Here is a 21,464-nt window from a genome sequence, read left to right as displayed (position 1 = left end):
GCAAAGAGAGCACCTACCTGCTGTAATAGATGAACCAGCACCTGAGGAAACTATCAAGTTCAAGGCTACTGAGGATGTCATTCCTACTGAAGAATCTACTGAAGAATTCATTCTAGAACATGAAGAACGTCGAGCTAATGCACCTGAAGAAAATACTAAAGAAAATGGTGCTGAAGAAAACGCTGATCAAATTCTTCAACGGCAACCAGCTCATCCTCGTATTGCAAAAGAAGTGCAAGTTGAAAAGATCATCAATGACATCAAAGCGCCAGGTCCTCTCACACGCTCAAAAGCTTCACATTTATCTAACTTTTGTCGGCACTATGCTTTTGTCTCTATTACAGAGCCCACTAAGGTAGATGAAGCATTTCTGGAGCCTGAGTGGATTCAGGCCATGCAAGAAGAATTACATCAGTTCGAGCTCAACAATGTCTAGGAACTGGTCAAACATCCAGATCCTCGCAAGCACAATGTCATCGGCACAAAATGGATCTACCGCAACAAGCAAGATGAAAATGGCCTTGTGGTGAGGAATAAGGCACGGCTCATAGCTCAAGGCTACACACAGGTTGAAGGAATTGATTTCGATGAAACTTTTGCACCTGTTGCTAGACTTGAGGCTATTCGCATATTACTTGCTTATGCTAACCATCATGATATCACTTTATATCAAATGGATGTGAAAAGTGCATTCCTCAATGGTAAGCTTGAGGAAGAAGTATATGTTGCTCAACCCCCGGGTTTTGAAGATCCAAAGAATCCTGACAAAGTCTTCAGACTCAACAAGGCCCTCTATGGCCTCAAGCAGGCCCCACGGGCGTGGTATGATACTTTGAAGGAGTTCCTCATGACGAAAGGCTTCAAACCCGGTTCACTCGACCCTACTCTTTTCACTAAATCTTATGATGGTGAATTGTTTATGTGCCAAATATATGTTGATGATATTATCTTTGGCTGTACTGACCAACATTATAGTGATGAATTTGCCTATATGATGAGTGAAGAATATCAAATGTCTATGATGGGAGAGTTGAAATTCTTCTTAGGTCTTCAAATTCATCAACAACACAATGGCATATTCATATCTCAGGAGAAATACCTCAAGGATGTACTGAGGAAATTCGGCATGCAAGATTGCAAAGGCGTCAAAATTCCTATGCCCACAAATGGCCATCTGTGCACTAATGAAAATGGTATTGACTTCGATCATAAGGTATACCGTTCCATGATTGGCTCTTTATTGTACCTATGTGCATCTAGGGCAGATATAATGCTTAGTGTTTGCATGTGTGCCCGATTTCAAGCTGCACCGAAGGAATCACACCATAAGGCTGTGAAGCATATTCTTCGATATCTAGCTCACACACCAACACTTGGATTATGGTACCCCAAGGGCTCGGCTTTTGATCTCATTGGATATTCTGACTCTAACTATGCTGGTGATCGTGTGGACCGCAAGTCAACATATAGTACATGTCATTTCCTCAGACGATCTTTGCTCTGTTGGTCCTCGAAGAAACAGAACTGCGTATCACTATCTTCTGCTGAAGCTGAGTATATTGCCGCTGGTTCTTGTTGTGCTCAATTGCTATGGATGAAGCAAACTCTCAAGGACTACGGCATCAACATGAAGAATGTGCCTCTCTACTGTGACAATGAGAGTGCCATCAAGATTGCTCACAACCCTGTTCAGCACTCGAAGGCAAAGCACATTCAGATTCATCATCATTTTCTTCATGATCATGTGTTGAAGGGCGACATTTCTATTGAGCATGTGAAGACTGAAGAACAGCTAGCTGATATCTTCACAAAGCCCTTGGATGAGAAGAGATTTAGCAAGTTGCGGTGTGAGCTAAATATCCTAGAATCTTCGAATGTTCTTTGAAAAGGACACTCATCCTAACACTTATGCAAAATTGATGACTTAGATGTGCAACACATGAAGAAACATTTTTCTTCAATCAATGAAGAATAACACTCTTAGTGTGAAGAAATTAATGAAGAATTTGATTCTCAGAACCCTACGATAATTGTACGCGGTGTCTGAAATCATCATTCTTATACGGTGGGTCACGCCACCACCAAAAGTTGAAATTCCTCAATTATTCATATTCTTCAACTTTGCATAGTCTTCACTGTTTCCGTCGTTTTTCTTCATTGGCTATATATATATATATATGAGTTTATGTCCTCTACAACATTCACTTATTGCTATTTCTTCAAGTTGGTTTTCTGCTAAGTGAATGTGATCGGACCCTTCCCCTCTATACTATACTCAACCCAATCTGTTCACAAATTCTTCATGTGCGTTCTATTTGAAACTCGTTCAAAATCTTCACTGTGTCCTTGTCAGCTGAAGAAATTGCGAACGGAACTTTAAAACCTATCTTATCTAAATTTTCGGCTTTGCCACTCAAACCGTTCCGCATCCCATGATATACTTATCCACTCGCCCACGATCTAACACGATCTCCACTTCTCACTACGTGGGTGACACATGTCATGCGAATGAGAAGGGTCAGGGGCACGTTCGTCAAATTTCTTCGGGCGAGCAGTTTTTCACCGTGGCTATAAATACCCCTCCGTCCCTTCCTCACTTCTTTTACTCCGCTCGATCTCTCTCAAGCTCGAGCTTCTCAAACCCTAGCGCCGCCGCTACTTCATTGCCGCCAGTGAGGAAGAGCTTCACTGCCTCGACCTCGTCGCCGATGTACTCGCGCCGACCGCGGAAATCTTCACTCCGCCGCCGCCGTAGCCGTCTTCCTCCGCCAAGTTAGGGCGTGGAAGATCTGCACAGACGAACTTCACATCTCCTCACTCTAGTTCATCGTGTTCTTCGTTCAGGGTAATTAAAAGTTACTTTTACTGCCCTCGTTGATTCGAATGAATATCTACAAAATCTTCAAAGGTGTTTTTCTTCATATCTTCACACACTAAAACACCTCACATATTATCCGTTCTTGATTCGTTTCTCTAAGCCATGTTTTTCTTCAAGATTCCTCAAATGTGTGGATTTTTAATCTACACATCTTTGGAACCTAAGACAAAGAACGCTTAGTGAAATTCTTCAAGACTCATCTGGTCAAATTCCTCAAACTTGTTCTTTTTACAAAACCTTCTGAGAACGCATATGACCTCTCCAAATTCCTCGCAATTATACTCTGTTCACAGGTACACATGTCAGCTGCTGAATCACTAGGTTCTCATCAACTTAACTCATTTGCAGCGTTCCTCGAAGAAAAGTTGCATACCTCTTTAGAAAATTCGATTGTTCAAATTCCTAAACTGAAGAAAATGGTTGATGGTAAAAGGCCACAGAAAGGAGGAAAGAAGCCTGAGATCATGACTGCTTTTGAAATTCCTGAGGACATATACAAAGACTACTGCATTCCTGATGAGGCCAAGTTTGGAAAAGAGGACAAAAATCAGCGCAAGGTGCGCATACAGAGGATAGAAAGGAGATGGACAAGAGAATGGAGGGAGTACAGATATGTCACTCCTAAGTATATGAAGAAATTTGCATTCAATCCTCCATGCCCAAGAGCTCCATTGGCACCTGGCCAAATCGCTGATCCCACTAGTCTCAAGCGCGGTGAGGACTATCCTGATGAATGGGCCAAGCGCCAAGCCAAGTTGGCTAAGCAAGCCAAAGAAGCAGTGAGGAAATTCAATGAAGACTCTGCTGCTGCTGCTGCCTCTGCTGAGGCCTCTGCTGTCAAGCCGAAGAAGGCTATGACAAAGAAGCCTACGCGCAAGCCAAGTGCTTCACCAACAGTGCCCTCAAGGCCAAGTTCCTCAGCAATGCCCTCACGGCCAGAATCCTCAAAGCCCTCACGGCCAATTCCTCATGATGCTTCTGTTCCTCAAAAGTCCTCAGCTCCTCCGCCAAAGTCTTCAACTGTTTCGACAAAGTCCTCAGCAACTGTGCATCTTGCCTCGTGCCAAAGGACTGCAGGCATCTCCATTGCCTCAGGTGTCTCAGCTAGTTCCTCAGTTGGCCCCTCACTGCTGAAGACAAAGGCCACCGCTGAACGAGGTCCTCGCCCAAGTCCTCAGAAGAAACAAGTCGCTTTCCAAGTGCCGTCTGAAGAACACGAAGCTGATGATGATGAACTTGCAGAAATCATCAGAGACAGGCAAGTCAGGGCCGCTAGAACCAAGGGAACAGAGGTGCCACTGCTTTTGGATCCCAAGTTGATCCTTGAATGCATTGATGTTTGGCACAAGGACCCCAACACTCCCATGCCTGATTTCAAGCTGACTCCTGGCCGAAGTCACATGCTGACCTACTTCATTCAAGAAGAAAAGTGGAAATTTGAGAAGGCCAGGCAGATCAAGAAAGCGCAGTACAAGAAAGAGCGCTATCTGAAGAAAAATGTTGTCTCTATGACAACTGAAGAACTTGTCACTATTCAGACTGAGATCAAGAAACTCAGTAATGACTTTGACGCATATCGCGCTGATTGACTTGGAGCCAAAGTTCATTTTGTGAAGCTTGCTGATAACCTCACTTCCAATGTTGCTGCCCCAACGCAACAGGAAATTCCTCAGGCTGAAGCATCTTCTCAGCCGACTGAAGAACACCAGCACCGCTGATGAAAATCAGGCTGCTGAAGAAAATGTGAATTCCAGGGCTGATGACTGCATTCCAGCCGCTGAATAAATTGTCAGGGCACCCACTAGTGGTGCGCCTGAAGAAAATGAAGAAAATCAACCAGATTCCTCAGCTGCTCCTGCGCCAACTTCAACTCCAATCCTTCCATCTGCATCAGATGTAAAGAAGACCAAGGCTGCAGAACGTGCTGCAGTGAAGAAAAGAAAAACATCAGCTGCTTCAGATTCTTCAGCTCCGAAGAAAATGAAGCCTATGACAAGTTCATTTCCAAATCCCATTGATGTTGTTCCCATCTCAACCATGCCATCAAAGGACCTTGTTCCTTTTAATAAAGAATATGTGATCCCCAACGGATCTGATGAAGAAACTCCTTCTGTTGCTTCGTCTGAGCAGTTGGATGAAGAAATTGAAGTGGATGAGATCCCTTCAACACCTGTCATCTCCTCGCCTATGCCTCAGTTCACAGCTGAAGAGGCTGGCGTTGAAGAAATGAAAGATGAAGATGTGGATATTGGATGAATGATGACTTTTGGGAAAGTCAGCACCCCAATTCTCCACTCTTCACCCCTCTACAACAAATTCCTCATTCCCCCGCACAAACTGTTCAAATGAGCTATGAAGAAACTCATCCCACTGCATCTGTCCATGAGGAAATTCTAGCCACTAGCGCTGAAGAAACTGCTGTTACTGAACAGCTAACGATGCAGACTGTCACTAAGGAGGAACCAGAAATTCCTCAGCCTGAAGAACCTGCGATTGAGATTCCTGAGGTCATGACGCAACTCACTGACACTCCTCTACCGAAGCCAAAGGATCCATTCTGACGTAAGCAAAAGTTCAAGGCTGATGATTTCTTCGGTGAGCACGTATTCTTCGAAGATTACAACCCATATAACTCTGCTCGCATTAGGAAGAGGCATTTCTGGACTGCTAGTCAAGCCAATTTCTATTCCTCAGTGATGTTTAACAAGGAGAAAATCTTCTATCATGAGCATATTCCTCACGTGGATATGGAATCTCTGCCATGCTTCGCACCAGTCCTCAGTGTTCTTCACGACGCTGGACTGTTAAACTTTTGCTCTGACATCTGCGATTGGAATGAAGAACTGATTCTTCAATTCTATGCGACGCTGCACATCACAGGAGATGCTGAAGATGTGAATTCATGGGTGCTGGACTGGATGTCTGAAAACACTCACTACACTGCACCAGCCTCTGAATTGCTTCGTGCTCTACCACTCAGTCCTCCCCTTGAAGAAGCTCGCTGCATCTACAGTGAACCTGAGCTCACACATCATTACATGCAGGTGCTGATGAAACCTTTGAAGCCAGGTCAAGCACCAAGAACCAAATTCCTCGTGAAGGAATTGCTTTACGTGCCCAGAACTGTCTATTGTATTCTTACGAGGACAATCAGTCCTATCAAAGACCACAACTCATCTGATGAGGAAATTGTTGGCATCATGATGAATCTGGTATTCAACATCGTTCATGGCATTCCTGTCAATTATCACGATTTCTTCATGAGGACTATGGCAAATGTTGCACTGTCTCCGTTTGAGCTGAAGCCTTATGCACCTTGGATTATGAGATTCCTCAGGACAAGGTCTTCACTCAACTACAAAGCTAATTTCCAGAATCACCTCAGCTACTTGCCCCCAATTGAAGTCCTCAAGCAAACATATTCCTCGGTTGATGGAAAGGGCAAGGCACCAGCTGTAATAGATGAAGGCATTCGTCCATTGGATGGTCAGTTTCGCAAAGCTGCATCTTATTCCACCAATGATGACCTGCCACACATGACTCTGCCAATGCACCCAAGTCCACTCCTCAAGCCACTGCTCCGCGCGTGATGACTGATCGTGAACTTCTGCTTAGTCTTCACCAGAAGGTGGATCGAAATCACAAATGGGTTAAGCATCAGTTTGGTTCACTTCTTCACAACATGACTGCCACACACAATGCAGTGAAGAAAAACCATTACTACCTCCATCAAGTCTTCGGTCGCGCCTGGGCAATCCTGTCACATCTGTATGGTGAAGATGATCTGAAGAAAATGGGTCTCAAAGAAGATTTTGACTGGTCTGCACCTCCACCGAAGAAATTCAAGAAGGTCAAGGTTCCTTCTCTGGTGGCCAGCTCATATTCTTCATCACGCGACACTGATGAAAATGAAGAATTGGACGACACTGCGGCAGGCCCTACTACAACAAACGACCCCAACAATGCTGGCGCTCCTTCATCAACTTGAAATTCTTCAGGGGCGTTAGTCCTCATATTCGATCCTTTTGGTCATTTGATGACAAAGGGGGGGAATTTTGAGTTAGTCTTCAAGCGGGTCTTTCTATATGGGCATTTTTTTGTTAAGTTACAACTCTCGTTCTTCTGAGACTTTATTGGATCGATTTGTAATCTTAAACCCGATGGTGCTCTGATACTTTTGAGACATTTTTTGCATGCTTATTCATCGTTAAATATTATTGCACGCATGCTGAATTACATCAGTCACCATATTTCATCATGCATTTCAAATTCTTCATTGTGATATGTCAAATGCGTGTATGAATTACAAGATATAGGGGGAGATCTCCATGATTCAACTCTTCAAGTGTGCATTGCTTCAAAAGCAAATTCCTCACTATGCACATCTTCAGGGGGAGTTCTTCTATATCTTGCAATCAAATTCCTCAATATTAGTATTTACACTTCATATGTTTATCCCCATTGAAAACTTAACCTATATTGTCATCAATCACCAAAAAGGGGGAGATTGTAAGTGCATCTAGTGCCCCTTAGTGATTTTGGTGTATTGAAGACTTATAGGTTAAGGGACTAATGCGTTTGTGAGTGTACACATGTCTATAAGTCTATGAGGAGTTTGATATTTACAGAGAAAGTCGACCCCTAAAACTGAAGTTCTTCGACTGAAGACTTTGGATCTCTGAAGACTTTGAAAGTGAAGAAATTGGTGTGACCTTGAAGACTTGGTATTCTTTCGAGGAACATGAAGCATGAAGACTTTTGTTTTCGTAGTTTCATTTTCTCTTTCTTGAGTCATAGGAAACACCGTACTGTTAAGGGGGGTCGAGTAAATACTAAGGAAAAATTTCCATGTGATGCTCAACTCAAAATCCTACACCTACCAATCCCTTCGAGTGAAGCCATTGGAAATCTCATACAGTTCAGTCAATTTCTTCAGTGACAGAGACGAAGTTCTTCTGGTCTCTGAGGAATTTGTTCTGACTGAGGAGTTAGGAATTCGCCAGTGCGGATTGCCTACATAGTGAGGAACATGATAGCCCTGAGGATTTTGCTACTCAAAATTTCGACCGTTGATGTGTTATGCGCCAGCTGTCCCAAAATATCTATCCACCTAACGATCATATCATTGAAGGGCATTTATGTCTTATCATGTCGGGCTGCTCCCTAGGCTATAAATAGCCGCCCCCTACAACCACTAGCTGGTTGGCTGCTCCGAGAGAAACTGACACTTGTCATTTGAGAGCAACCCATTCTCCGAGGACTTTGAGCGAAAATCATCAAGTGAGGAAAAACCCAAAACCCAAACACCTACAAACCCCAAGTGATTGAGCATCACTGAAGAGATTGATCCTGAGTGGATCCGACGCTTGTTACCTTTGAAGACTGTGCTTCTTCCAAACGGTTAGGCGCCATGGTCTAGAGCATCCAAGAGGAATTGTGGATAGCCGAGTGACCAAGTTTGTGAAGGTTCGGAAGTCACCTGAAGACTTACCACGAGTGATTGGATGAGGTCTGTGTGACCTTAGTTCAAGGAGAATACGGTGAGGACTTGGTGTCCTGAGCTGCGTGTTCAGGACTGGGTGTCCGGGACTGTGTGTCCTCGAGTTTAAATACTTAGCCGCTCCAACCAGACGTACAACTGAGACAACAGTTGGAACTGGTCTACCAAATCATTGTCTTCACCAAGCTTACTGGTTCTATTTCCTCAACTCTTTCATTTCCTCATAACTATGTTGTGTGCTTGTTCATATCTGTGCTTGAAGACTTTGACTGAAGACTTTCTCAATTTCCTCAGTTCAATTTCTTCAGTCTGTTTGTCTTCATCCTGTGTTATCATGTGCTCACGCTACCTGTAATCTGTGCCTATCTTCATTTCATCATGATGACCATGCTTGTATTCTGTCATGTTTACTTTTGAGTACTTATTCCGCTGCTAGTAGTTCTTCGCTAAGGAATTTCCTCACCGGCAAATTCCTCAATGAAGAATTTCATAAAAATCGCCTATTCACCCCCCCTCTAGTCGATATAACGCACTTTCACGTATTGCCCTAGGTTATAACTGTCTCATGATGAATATCATCCAACAAGTCACCGATCCAATGCCTACGAATTTATCCTATATTATTTCTGCTAAGTTACTACTGCTATCATTACTGTTGCACTTGCTACAAAAATACTGCTATCACTGTTACCGTTACCGTTGCTGCTGCTACTATTATCAAAACGATCATATTACTTTGCTACTGATCATTTTGCTGCAGATAATTAATCTCCATGTGTGGTTGAATTGACAACTCAGCTGCTGATACCTTCAAATATTCTTTGGCTCCCCTTGTGTCGAATCTATACATTTGGGTTGAATACTCTACCCTCGAAAACTGTTGCGATCCCCTGTACTTGTGGGTTATCAGCTCTTCATCCTCTTGAACTTCAGGCACTGGGGCCTTATTCTTCTCAGTAGTAGGGATGTTTCTTGTGGATCTCTTGGGTGTAGAAGGATTTGGAGCTTGAGCTTGAGTTGGAGGCTTGGGGCTGTCTTGGGCTTAGATGGAGCAGCCCCAGACTTGATAGCACCCCAATGAGCTTCTGAGCCTTTGGAGGTGGTGCTGCTGGCTCTTCCTCCTCCTCTTCTTCATCTGATCCTCTCATCATGGAAGGTTTGCCAATAACTCTGGCCATAGTCTTCTTGACTCTCTTCTTCCTCATCTTTCCTTCAGCAACCTCTTCTTCTCTTGGTTCAAGAATGAACTCCATAGTTTCCTGAGTGAAGGCTCTGACTTTAGACATACGCTTCCTCTTGGCAGGAGCTTTCTTTGGCATACCAGGTTTTATGGCAGCAGCATACTCCTTCTTGAACACTTTCTTCTTTGAGGACACCTCCTCATCACACAACAAAGTCCTCATCCTCAGATTCTGAGGTTCTCTTCTTTCTTTGCCTAGTAGCAGCCTTAGGCAAGTTGCTTGGAGTGCTTCTGCTACCATCTTCATAACTGCTATTGGAGGGACTAGTGCCCTCACTGAGATTCATTTGCTCTTCAGACATGTTCTGACTGTCACTGCCCTCCCAGGTGGCTTACCGCCCAAGCAAGGGGGAGGCAGCCCTAGGGGGGCGCACCACCCTCCTGGTGATCATGGGATGGGGTGAGGGGGGCGCACAGCCCCTTAGTGTGCTCCCTTCCCCTGGCCCATGAGGCCCCCCAACACTTGCTGAGACCCCCCGAAACCCTTTCGGTTCTCTTGATGATAACCCGGTACCCCCAGAACACTTCCAGACTCTGGTACCCTTCGTCCTACATATCAATCTTCATCTCCGGACCACTCAGAGTTCCTCGTGACGTTCGGGATCTCATCCGTGCCCCGAACAACCTTCGGTTACCACCATAACAACTCAACTATACTTATATCATCACCAAACATTAAGTGTGTAGCCCCTGCGGGTTTGAGAACTATGCAAACATGACCGAGACACCTCTACGGCCAATAACCAATAGCGTGATCTGGATGTCCATATTGGTTCCTACATATTCTATGACGAAGATCTTTATCGGTCAAACCTCGATGTCAAGGATTCAGATAATCCCGTGTGTAGTTATCTTTGTCTATCGGTATGTTACTTGCCCGAGATTCGGTTGTCGGTATCACCATACCTAGTTCAATATCATTACCGACAAGTCTCTTTACTCGTTCCGTAATACAAGATCCCCTGGCTAACCCATTGGTCACATTGCTTGCAAGCTCATTGTGATGCTTTATTACCGAGTGGGCCCTAAGATACCTCTCCATCATACGGAGTGACAAATCCCAGTCTTGATCCATGCCAACTCAACAGACACCCTCGGAGATACCTGTAGAGCACCTTTATAGTCACCCAGTTACATTGCGATGTTTGGTACACACAAGGTACTCTTCCGGTGTCAGTGAGTTGCATGATCTCATGGTCATAGGAACATATACTTGACATGTAGAAAACGATAGCAATAAACGTGATACGATCATATGCTACATTTATAGTTTGGGTCTTGTCCATCACATCATTCTCCTAATGATGTGATCCCGTTATAAAATGACAATTCATGTCTATGGCTAGGAAACCACAACCATATTTGATCAACGAGCTAGTCCGATAGAGGCTTACTAGGGACATGTTGTTGTCTATGTATCCACACATGCATTTGAGTTTCCAATCAATACAATTATAACATGGATAATAAACAATTATCATGAACAAGGAAATATAATAATAACCACTTTATTATTGCCTCTAGGGCATATTTTGAACAGCCGCCTCGCCCACCCAAAGCCAGCATAGCCGGGCGCGCTGGCGCACAATGGATCGCTCGAGCGAGTCTAGCCCAAGGTCTTTTCGTTTTAGCTGGCGCCGGAGCCAGGTTTCTGCCAGGGATAGACGCTGGGCGTCTTGGGCCTCGTCAAGCCGAGCAATGAGCTCCCGGGCTACCCCCAGCCGGGCGGTGATGTTGTAGACAAAGCGGGAGTTCCACCACTGGAGGCTGCGCGCCATGACCCTGAGATGGGCGAACACGCGCCTGAAGGGGTCCGGGTCCGGAATGACAAAGTGCCAAGCGCTCTGGACCGTCTCATGAAAGCCCTCGAGAGAGGGTCAGTATCGCTGGAAGTGAAAATGCATGCCCCTGCCGAACTGCTGGCGCAGTCTAGGAGGAGGGGTGAGTGGTCCGACGCCGCGGAGGCGAGGCAACAGAGGAGGCAGTGGACATGGTCCAGCTCCCAGAAAGGGGTGCACAGCTCGCGATCGTTGCGTACAAGGGTGAGGTTATCTTGCTCGACCAGGTGTAGCGACGCCCATGAAGATAGATGTCGTGGAGGCCATGATCGGAGAAGAAATGTTGGAAACGGTTCATCGTGCGCCTATTTAGGCGGTCATTATTTTTATCGCAAGCCGAAGCTATCATGTTGAAAGTTGCCACCGAGAAGCCAGGGCCCGACGATGGAGGTGCGGAGCTGCTGCAGCTCCGCGAGGAAGGCGAGCTTGGCATCGTCTCCTCGGGGGCCGTACACACATGACCAATCTTTGGATAACTCCATGAATAATACCTTGGTCAACAACTAATCTTTTTTATAACCTGAAATCCAACAAATGGTCTTCAAGAAATGCTTATGGACAAACCCTTCAAATATAACTTATGGCAACCATTAGTTCATAGGAATTGTTATCAATTACCAAAATCAAACATGGGCATTAGGCTCTTTCAGTGTGCATGCCTCCATGTGAAGTATGTGTTGTGTGTTCTATCACCTGTATCCATGTATAACTGTGACTAAAAAACTTAGGCCTCCTTTGGTTCATAGGATAGAAAAATCATAGGAATAGGAAAGTCATAGGAAATGAGATGACATGTATCTCAAATCCTATGAGTAGGAATAGGAAAAGAGATGCCCTTTGATTCACATTATATGATTTTTTCTATTGAGTCTAGGCTAATGTATATTTTTCTATGAAATATGAAGAATAGGAAGAATTCCTCCATAGGAATAGGATTCCATTTCTACAAACCAAAGGGCTCTAAAGGAATTTTTCCTATAGAAATCCCATTCTATGAAATTCTTACAAGATTCCTCTAAACCAAAGGAGGCCTTACTCAGGGGGTGTTTGTTTCCAGGGACTTTTTTGTGTAGAGACTAGAAAAAGTCCCTCTTAAAGACTTTTTACCAAACGGGAGGAACTTTTTAGGGACTAAACTAGGCATTTGGGACTAAATGAAGAAGACTCTTAAGGAGAGTCTTTTTGAGACTTTTCCAACAATGCCCTTCCATGCACCCATTGGCCCGTCACTCCATGGTGTTATTTGATTGTTATTTTTCTATATACTAGGGGCAACATGGTCATTTAATAACCTCCAGGAAGGGACTAGAGACTTTTTAGTCTCTGGAAACAAACAGGAAGGGACTTTTCAGAGACTAGAGACTTTTTAGTTGGGACTAGAAAAAGTCCTAAGACTAGAGAACCAAACACCACCTCATTTGGCACACAGGAAAACAAAACGGCACTGACTTTTGGCATCCCTACAGATGGCCCACAAGCCAGTGAAGTCGCGGGCAACACCTGTTGCAGCCGAACAGCCAAGAGGGTCAATGCAAGTGGCCCCTCACATCCTGTGACACGCGGCGAGCCACGTGGTCCGGCACTCGCACTCGGAAGCGTCACGACTGCGGCCCTGGTGTCCACCGGTGTGGCCGGAGCAATACTCCGCAGCGCGGAGCGGAGACCCATTCCTACCAGTTTTTATACCCACACCACACTCCCCTCCCCACCTCTCTCCCTCTCTCTCTCCTTCGCTTCCCTCTCCTCCGCTCGCCGCTTCTCCCGGGGACAGCCCCAGCCCTAGCGGAGCGGAGCCGCAGCCCAGCCCGGCGCGCGTCCGTTGCGCCGCTGTCGGTCCTTCTCACCTGCCAGATCCAGACCCGGTGCTAGACCGCCGGGATCCCCCGCGACGGTGGTGCTGTGGGGCAAGTGCCTGGACGCCGCCACTCCCTGATCGGGGCTACCTACTCGCGTGATTCGAGGTAATTTCCGCGAATTGTGGGACTGCTTGGTGCGGTAGGTGGGGTAAACTCGGAGAATTTCGGTGGTTTGGTGAAGTGTTGGTAGTCGTGCGGCCAGTTTCCGATGAATTGCGCGGGTCCCCACCGCCGCTAGTTTTTATTCTTTTCCGAAAGTCTGTTCTTTCTTTTTGGTAATCTTATCAGTGATATTATGAATTGTGATTGTGGGATGTAGGCCTGACCTGATGTTCCCCTGTTCGCGATTTCGCCTGCTGGATTTACTGTTTGATTACTGGCTATCCTTTTACTTCATGATGTACTAGTCGTGATAGTTAAAATTTTACAGCACTGTTTCCCGCTGGAAAAGAAATCTGGATTCAAAGCCATCTCGATGTGATGAACTGCGCCTAGCAACCTACTTTCGTATAATCTCGCGCTTGAGTCACACAATCATACGCCGTTTTTCTTTGTTATGTTGCTTTCATGCGATTCTGTGTTTAAGATATTATTTACTTATTTGTCATTCGGCCCTGTGGTCTGAAATTGACATGGGAATAAATGTGATATACGCCTAGCTAGTGTGTTGTGTGGGGAGAGGAATCAGTGCCCCTTGAGTGTCTTTTAGTATTGGAATGTCTTGGATACTGGTCCACCTAACGGCGGCTTTCTCCCTTCACATTATCACATATAGTTTCTTTCACCCACTGCGGTTAGCTGGCTTCCCTGCTTTGTGCCTTCAATTATACGCAAGCATCCTTTTGTATTCCCCTTTAATTTTTTTATTGAGTATGTTAAGTGGTTGCTTTATGGATGTTGATGTTCAGCTTCTTGGAGAATTTGTTAGAAATGCCATCAGGGGATACTTATGTGTGGAATGCATGCTGCTAATCTTCACTCTGTCCTTACCTTAAATTAATCCCATGATTTATACATTGCCTAGACTATGCAAAATTAAATAAGAAAATAAGTGATTAATTTCACTTTTTAATTTTTGTAAGGTTAAGTTTTACCCTAATTTGAATCAATGAACCCTGTCTGATCGTACTATCAAGTATGTGGACTTCATATTAAAATATGATTCTTCTTTGGACTTTCATGCCCTCACTTCTCCCATTTGCCACACATAGGTGACCATGCCTCCTTTTTATACTGCTTTTGTAGGTCCATGTTAGGTATCGACGCTAACATATGAAATGCAAGAATTTAGATTTATTGAAGTTCAGTACTTTCAAAGTGTACTTTTTTCTTGAGAATAGCTTGCTGTAGAAGCTCCATAGATTCCTTGTTGGGTTTGCTTTCTTATTTTGATTTGTACCCCTAGCTGTCTAAGCTAGATAGTAGTTTTACTCATGTATTTTTCATGTCTTGATTGAAGGCAATCCTTATTGTTGTACTCTTTTTATGTCAGCTAGGTAGAGCAAGCTCATGAATTTGCATCACATGGATGGGTTCTCAGCATTTTGAGTTTGGGTGATCAAATCAGCATCATATAGATTTCTTTTGCTCGGCCGACATGGGAGCTAATTGCTGTATAGCTGCAAAGCAGAGGCCTCAGCCATGTATCATTCCAGTTGAAGTGTCAGCTTACAGGAATGTAAGACACTCCCCATCATGGAGCTTCCGATGGGATAACAGAACACATATAGAAGACATAATGGAAATCCCCACATTTTTGTCCAACCATAGTAGTGGAAGCATTAGGCCTGAAACGAAGAGTGGTTCCATTGCGCCAACTGAAGGCTTTTCTAATGGAGGTAGCCCATCTGAACTGTTCCACAAGGTCAAGTGGCAGAAAACAGAAAAGAAGATGGAAACATCTAAAGTTGCACAATCTGATCCTAGAGGTAAATAATTCAGTTCATGATATGCGGCATGTTTTAATTCTTGTATGCTATTGTGCATTCTGTAGACATGCTGGGATGTGGGATGTAACAGTGATGTTCTTCGTAATCAAATAAGTCTAACCAGATGGACATGATTTATCTTATAGGACAACACTAGTCATTCTTTGGTACAAAAAGAATTACTTGGGACAATGTTGTTGTCACTACTAGTCCAAATATGCCATTGCAACCACCATCCCTTTTGCCGTGCAAAGCTACCACACTAAGATGACAGTTTACTAAAAATGCCCCCATATATAGTGAATATACTCAATCACCATCACTGTGATCTGGCTCCATGAAACCAATAGAAAAGGGTGAATTGGGTCATCGTCTATGCTGGCACGTTGTGGTGTGGCGTCAAGGATTCAACCAGGGGGCTCAGGTCACCATCGCCATAGCTGCTGCCAGGATTAGAAGACCCGCTCACTGACACATTGTTCTGTTCAACAGCTAGCAGGAAAACAACATCATCATTTAGGGAAACCATCTAACACTGAGTCAATGCCTCCAGATGACACACAAGGTTTTGACAGCAACACAGCCATAACATCGTCTTGCGGCATATAGGGTTTGAGCAGCCCGCATATTAGACTACAACATTGGCAATGCCCACAGTAGTTGGTGGTCGAACCAGCTTTCAGCCTGGCTCAGGAGGGAGCAAAAGTATCCGTGCAAAAATATGGCTTTAAATGCTAGCCATGAACCATGTTATCTGGGTGTATATTGAGTTGTATAGCATTCTAGTCTAGAGAATAAAACCATTGCTGTGGGCAGATCAATTAAAGTGACATTCTTCAAACTATATGGCATTGTGACTGCATTTATCCAATTATTCCTTTTCACTGGACATGGTTCGACATCACTATGTTTTCACGCCTCACTATTTATTTACTTGATCATTTTTTGCTGACCTCTTTCTTTTCTCAGCAGATAGACCCACTGCAAGTAACTCCTCCCCCGAGGTATACAGTAGCTGCTACTTTTATGTTATATGCAATCGTAAGATTGATACAATTTATTTCTAACAGCTCTATTCTTTTGTAGGCAAAGCTTTGCAGGAAATCACTGGACATGGTAAGTGTTGCTTCAGATACGAAGGCATCAACCTCTGTCCCTTCAACACCACCTGTAGTATCCAGAGCAGATCCTTCATCCTCTAGGGGGCATTCTCTAGGGATGGATACAGACTCAATGAGGAAAGCACGTCGCTCACCAGGATATCAACTATATAGACAGGTCTCAGACAGCAAGATTCCATCTCTCAGGTCTCTCAATGAGAGCAACTCCCCTGAAGGAAGGCCTTCCTCTTCCATGCTCTCAGTCTGCAGCAATGATTTATCTGTAGCAGGATCACATGGAGAGTCATCTGATGGTTGGTCAATGCGAACATTTTCTGAAATGGTTGCATCATCCCAAAGAGAGAGATGGTCAATTGATAGTGAGCTCTTAGGTTCCGTTTCAAGTAAAATGACTCGATCAAATGCTTCAAATCATACTACCGTCTCCCCTGACCAAGAGGTGTGCAAACTATGTTTAAAGCTACTAAAGGAAAGGTCATCGTGGAATGCCCAGGATCTGGGTGTTGTCGCTGTTTTATTGTGCGGCCATGTTTACCATGCTGACTGCCTGGATAGCTTAACTGCAGAAGCTGAGAAATATGATCCTCCTTGTCCCGTATGCACCCACGGTGAACAATGTACTGTGAAGCTATTCGGTAAGCTGGAATCAAAGATAAAGAATAAGATGCCTACAAATGTGATACTCGACGGTGATCTAGATGGGAGCTCTAAGCATCAAAAGAAAAGTAAGAGAGTTCCCAGATTAGGCACAAGTATTAGCATGAAGGACTCGTTCAGTCGGCCATTTTTGAGGAGGCATTTCTCAATTGGCTCCCGGTCACCCCGGTTAGTTTCAGAGAGCGAGTCAACAAGGAAGAAGGGCTTCTGGGCGAGGCACTGGAGAGAATAGCATAGTACTCAGTCATCAAACAGGTGAGCAGCTTCCCATTCTTGTGTTCTGGTAATTCAGTTCTGGTGGCAATTAACTATGTAGTTCTGTTACTTCGCCTCTCAAGGATATGGCCCAGTTCTTTTGGCCGATTCTCCCAGAATCTTGAGAACCGGACATCCCTCAGATTCTCCCCGAATCTTGAACCCATATTTTTTTTGACAAACCTAGCTATTTAGACCCTAACTTGTATTGTGATGGCAAATTTCTTGTACCGTTGTCGATTGTAGTGAATACAGCATGGAAAACATACTTATATGGTCCCGTTTTTTCTCTGCTTGCAGGAGGGGTCTTGAAGAGGAAGTGAACTCCCAAGCAAATCATGTGGGTTTTGTAGTCAATGATGTGAAAGATATTTGCTGTCGGGCAACCATCGTACTAGAAGTTCCTCCCACTCGTCATGTTCAGAGTTGGGAATTCTGAGTGCCGTCATCGGTTTCCAGGATAGAAGAATAATAACAGTTTCTATACTATGCAACTGAGGGTTCTTGCAGACCCCGTCGCAGCTTATTAGCAAGTAACCTAACAGAGAAGGGGATGACCTTCAGGCTGAAGGTAGGGTCCAGCATGGTAGATTGTTATGTTTGCAGTTTTTCTTATTCGTATTATTGGTTATGCGCGCCGGCGATTTGTTTGATCTGATACATAATTTGGGAACTACCGTACATAGCTGATGCTATTTGTTTGATTAAAATGCATCACCGAGGGCGTCGATGGTTTTATGGGGATTATGTTTAGAAGAAATATGATGTCTTTCTCTTCGTCCAGAACAGGACAGAAGTGTTCTCCCTTTTTCTTTTTATATTGTTCGTCTTCAGCAGCTTCGTATCCTTTTTTCTTCTCTTCAACGGATTGGCAGACTCTCTTCGTCCAGAACAGGACAGAAGTGTTCTCCCTTTTTCTTTTTATATTGTTCGTCTTCAGCAGCTTCGTATCCTTTTTTCTTCTCTTCAACGGATTGGCAGACGCTGCAGAATGGCCGCTGCTACAAATCAGGCGGCTGATTTTATCAAATTTTAAGCCGCCTAGCCAGCCGTCGGATTTGTTCCACAAGGATGGGTTGGAGCCGCTCGATTCCTATCATCGCTTCCATCCGTGGGGTAGTTCGTCGCTGGCGAGCAGCACCAGGCATGATGTGCCATTGAAAGACAGTCCGGCGAGCAGCGCCATGGATGCTGCGTTGCAGCACCGTCGCTGGCGATGAGCGCCATGGTTGCTCCGTTGAAGCACCGTCACCGGCGAGCAGCGCCATGGTTGATGCATTGCAGCACCGTCACTGGCGAGCAGCTCCATGGGTTGCTGCGTTGCAGCACCGTCCTGGCGAGCAGCTCCATGGTTGCTGCATTGCAGTGCCGTCGCCGGCGAGCAGCTCCAATGCTCCATGGTTGCTGCGTTGCAGCACCGTCTCCGGCAAGTAGCGCTGTCGCCGACGAGCAGCTCCATGGTTGCTGCGTTGCAGCACCGTCTCTGGCGAGTAGCGCCATGGATTGCCGCATTGCAGCGCCGTCGCCGGCGAGCAGCTCCATGGTTGCTGCGTTGCAGCATCATCACCGACGAGCTGCGCCATGGATGGACTGCTGCGTTGCAGCACCGTAGCACCAACTTGGCCATGGATGCTGTATTGCGATGCAGCTTCTCGGCCTCTCGCCGAATTTGGAGGAGAGAAGAAATTGCCGGCGAGATTCATCAGGAGTAGAAGGAGAGATAAGAGTCAACGCGCACGAAATCTGTGGTTCCCTTCCGCTCACCGGGAAATAAGGAAGAAAGGGAAGCGGTGGCCGGCCCCACTGTGACGCGTGTCACGCGCAGGACGCGGCTTAATTGCTCTCAAAATCAGTCGGGCAAACATAAGCATTTTCCCTGCAGAATTGGGAAACCGGAAGAGGATGTTATGTCAGGCACCAAAAATCTGAAGAATCAAACACCCCTCCAATTTCAGTTAACTCTACTTACCACTTTTTAGTAGAGTATGAAATTCCGGCCGCCGATCATTGATCCAATGACGCCAATCACTCCGTACTGCTTCCACTTCGTTTAGTTTGAAAATACTGGCCGCCGATCACTTCGTACTCCTTCGTGCCTTGCCCGAGTGTCACTGTTTACCGAAAATCATCTCACCTTCACAGGGTTATAATCGTTCATGAGAACTTCAGCAACAAACTATTAAGCACCGATACCGAAAAAGGCTTTCGCCCCGCTTTATATATAAAGCAATGATCAACAACATCCCAGTACAAACACACGCCACACTACAATACATGCAAGGCAGGATACATAGGCGCTGATCGCAGCAACACACCCCTAGCACTACAAGAGCAACTGGGGGCTCAACCGGGAACACGCCACCGCGAAGAAATGAAGCCGCATATGACGAACCGTGGGCTCCAAAGCGGCGCCTTCAGAAAGGAAACGACACAAGAGTGCCGCCACCGCCCGGTCCGAGGATCAAAGTTTCCCCTGGAGCATCACGACGGGCAGTGAGAACCGCGACGACGCCTTCAAGAAGGGAACGAGCTTCGCCGTCGCCGGTCCGTCCGAAGATAGAACAAGTTTTCATCCGGCCAACACTCACTGCCACGAACGCCACACCCCAGCTACCACGCTGCCCACACGGCCATGGCCACCGGGCAGCACCAAGCCACGGGCTCTGCCCATGAGCACCGCGCTACCACCACCAGGACCGCCGTCCCGGCATCCAAAACCTTGACACCACCTCACCCGGGATCCGCCGCTACCCCAACCAAAGAGACGAGCTGGGCAGCCCCCAGCGCCGAGACCCAAAAGACCGGCCAAATTGGCCTCCATCGACCCGTCTTGCAGCACCGGGCTCGAGACGAGCTCTGTCTTGCGGCACCATGTGCGAGACGAGCTCAGTCCTGCTGCACCGTGCGTGAGACGAGTTCGGTCCTGCTACACCGTGCGCGAGACGAAGTCGGTCCTGCCGCACCGGTCGTGAGACGAGCGATGGACCGCAGCTGGGAGATGGACAATCCTTCGACGAAGTAACGGCCGGACGATGAAGAGAGGAAGCGAAGGCCGACACAAGACTGCCACGGACGAACCGACGCCGGAACATGCCAGCCGCCGCCGCAGTTGACCTGCCAAGCCGCCGTGGAGCCACCCACGGCCGGGACAGGAGCCACGCCAGGCCCCTGCCCAACCCGCGCCGCCCGGCGAGCTCGGAGCATGAGAGACACCGGGCACGCACAACCACCAGCACGGCTGGCCGCCGCAACCACCAGCTGACCCCGCCGGGGGCCAGGACGAATCCGCCGAACCAGCCCAACCACCACACCGGACCACCACCAGCACACGCAGCCACCGAAGGCGGCCGGCCCGAGCCGCCACAGCCCGTGCCGCCCGCGACAGCAGCCGGAGGAGAAGCCATTCCAGATCGGATCTGGCCACCCCTCACCACCACCCCGAGCACACCCCGCCGCCACAGAACACCGCCGGCCCTCCCACACCAGGAGCAGAACCCACCCCGCAGCCAAGGAAGCCCAGGGCGCCGCCGAGCCGCCTAGATGTCACGCCGCCCCGGTCCAGCAGCGCGCCTCCATGCAGGGACGCCGGCCCGCGCCGATCTCCGCCGCGCCAGGGAGAGACGAGGCCCCGCCGCCGCCAGCACCTACCGGGCTTTGCCCGGCGGCGCAGACCGGCGACGGCGAGGGGAAGGAGGGGGAGGAGGAGGCCTAGAGGCCTGCGACGGGTGAGTCCCCTCGGTTGCTCGCGGGAGCGACGCGAGGGGAACCAAATTCTTAAGCACCGATACGACGATACAATCGTTCATGAGAAGTTCAGCAATAAACTATGAAGCACCGATACGACGAAACGGGTACGGCGATATGGTATACGGCAATTTCTGAAAACATCAATACGGCGATACCGTTAGTATATATAAATAATTAATAAAATGACATGTAATAAAAATAAACATAATAGAATGTGTGAGATAGGACCAAAACACATCTCGGGCTAAATTTCTAAAATCACTAGTTACACGCCTACACATAGGGATCCAAAGTTGCATTGTTGTTCTATACTACAAGTATGCCCTGAGAGTGGGTTTGTTTCTAAACGGGCAGCACAGTAATGATTGGAGTTCTCGATAGAGATATTGACATGCAACTTATCCAAGCACACGTCACTCGGGGCTCAGGGGAATCAGCCAAGCA

The 21,464-nt window shown here is 46.5% G+C and overlaps 1 protein-coding gene across 3 annotated transcripts; it reads left to right on the top strand.

Moving 5' to 3' along the window:
- Positions 1-13,134: 13,134 nt before the first annotated feature.
- LOC119267874 lies at positions 13,135-18,017 on the top strand. 3 transcript variants are annotated; one of them, XM_037549310.1, is made up of 5 exons: positions 13,135-13,417; positions 14,809-15,240; positions 16,210-16,244; positions 16,327-17,273; positions 17,574-17,983. In XM_037549310.1, the coding sequence occupies exons 2-4, from the start codon at positions 14,910-14,912 to the stop codon at positions 17,248-17,250; spliced, it is 1,290 nt and encodes a 429-aa protein (XP_037405207.1). In that variant the 5' UTR covers positions 13,135-13,417; positions 14,809-14,909; the 3' UTR covers positions 17,251-17,273; positions 17,574-17,983. The 3 variants fall into 3 exon arrangements, with proteins under 3 accessions (XP_037405207.1, XP_037405206.1, XP_037405208.1); XM_037549309.1 differs by having other exon boundaries at positions 14,805-15,240; XM_037549311.1 differs by having other exon boundaries at positions 13,136-13,417; positions 14,805-15,240; positions 16,213-16,244; positions 17,574-18,017.
- The last annotated feature ends 3,447 nt before the right edge of the window (positions 18,018-21,464 follow it).

The sequence above is a fragment of the Triticum dicoccoides genome, chromosome 3A (genome assembly GCF_002162155.2).
Source record: "Triticum dicoccoides isolate Atlit2015 ecotype Zavitan chromosome 3A, WEW_v2.0, whole genome shotgun sequence".
Classification (NCBI taxonomy): domain Eukaryota; kingdom Viridiplantae; phylum Streptophyta; class Magnoliopsida; order Poales; family Poaceae; genus Triticum; species Triticum dicoccoides.
Note: the sequence above shows the minus strand (reverse complement) of the source record. Positions and strands in the feature narration are given on the sequence as shown.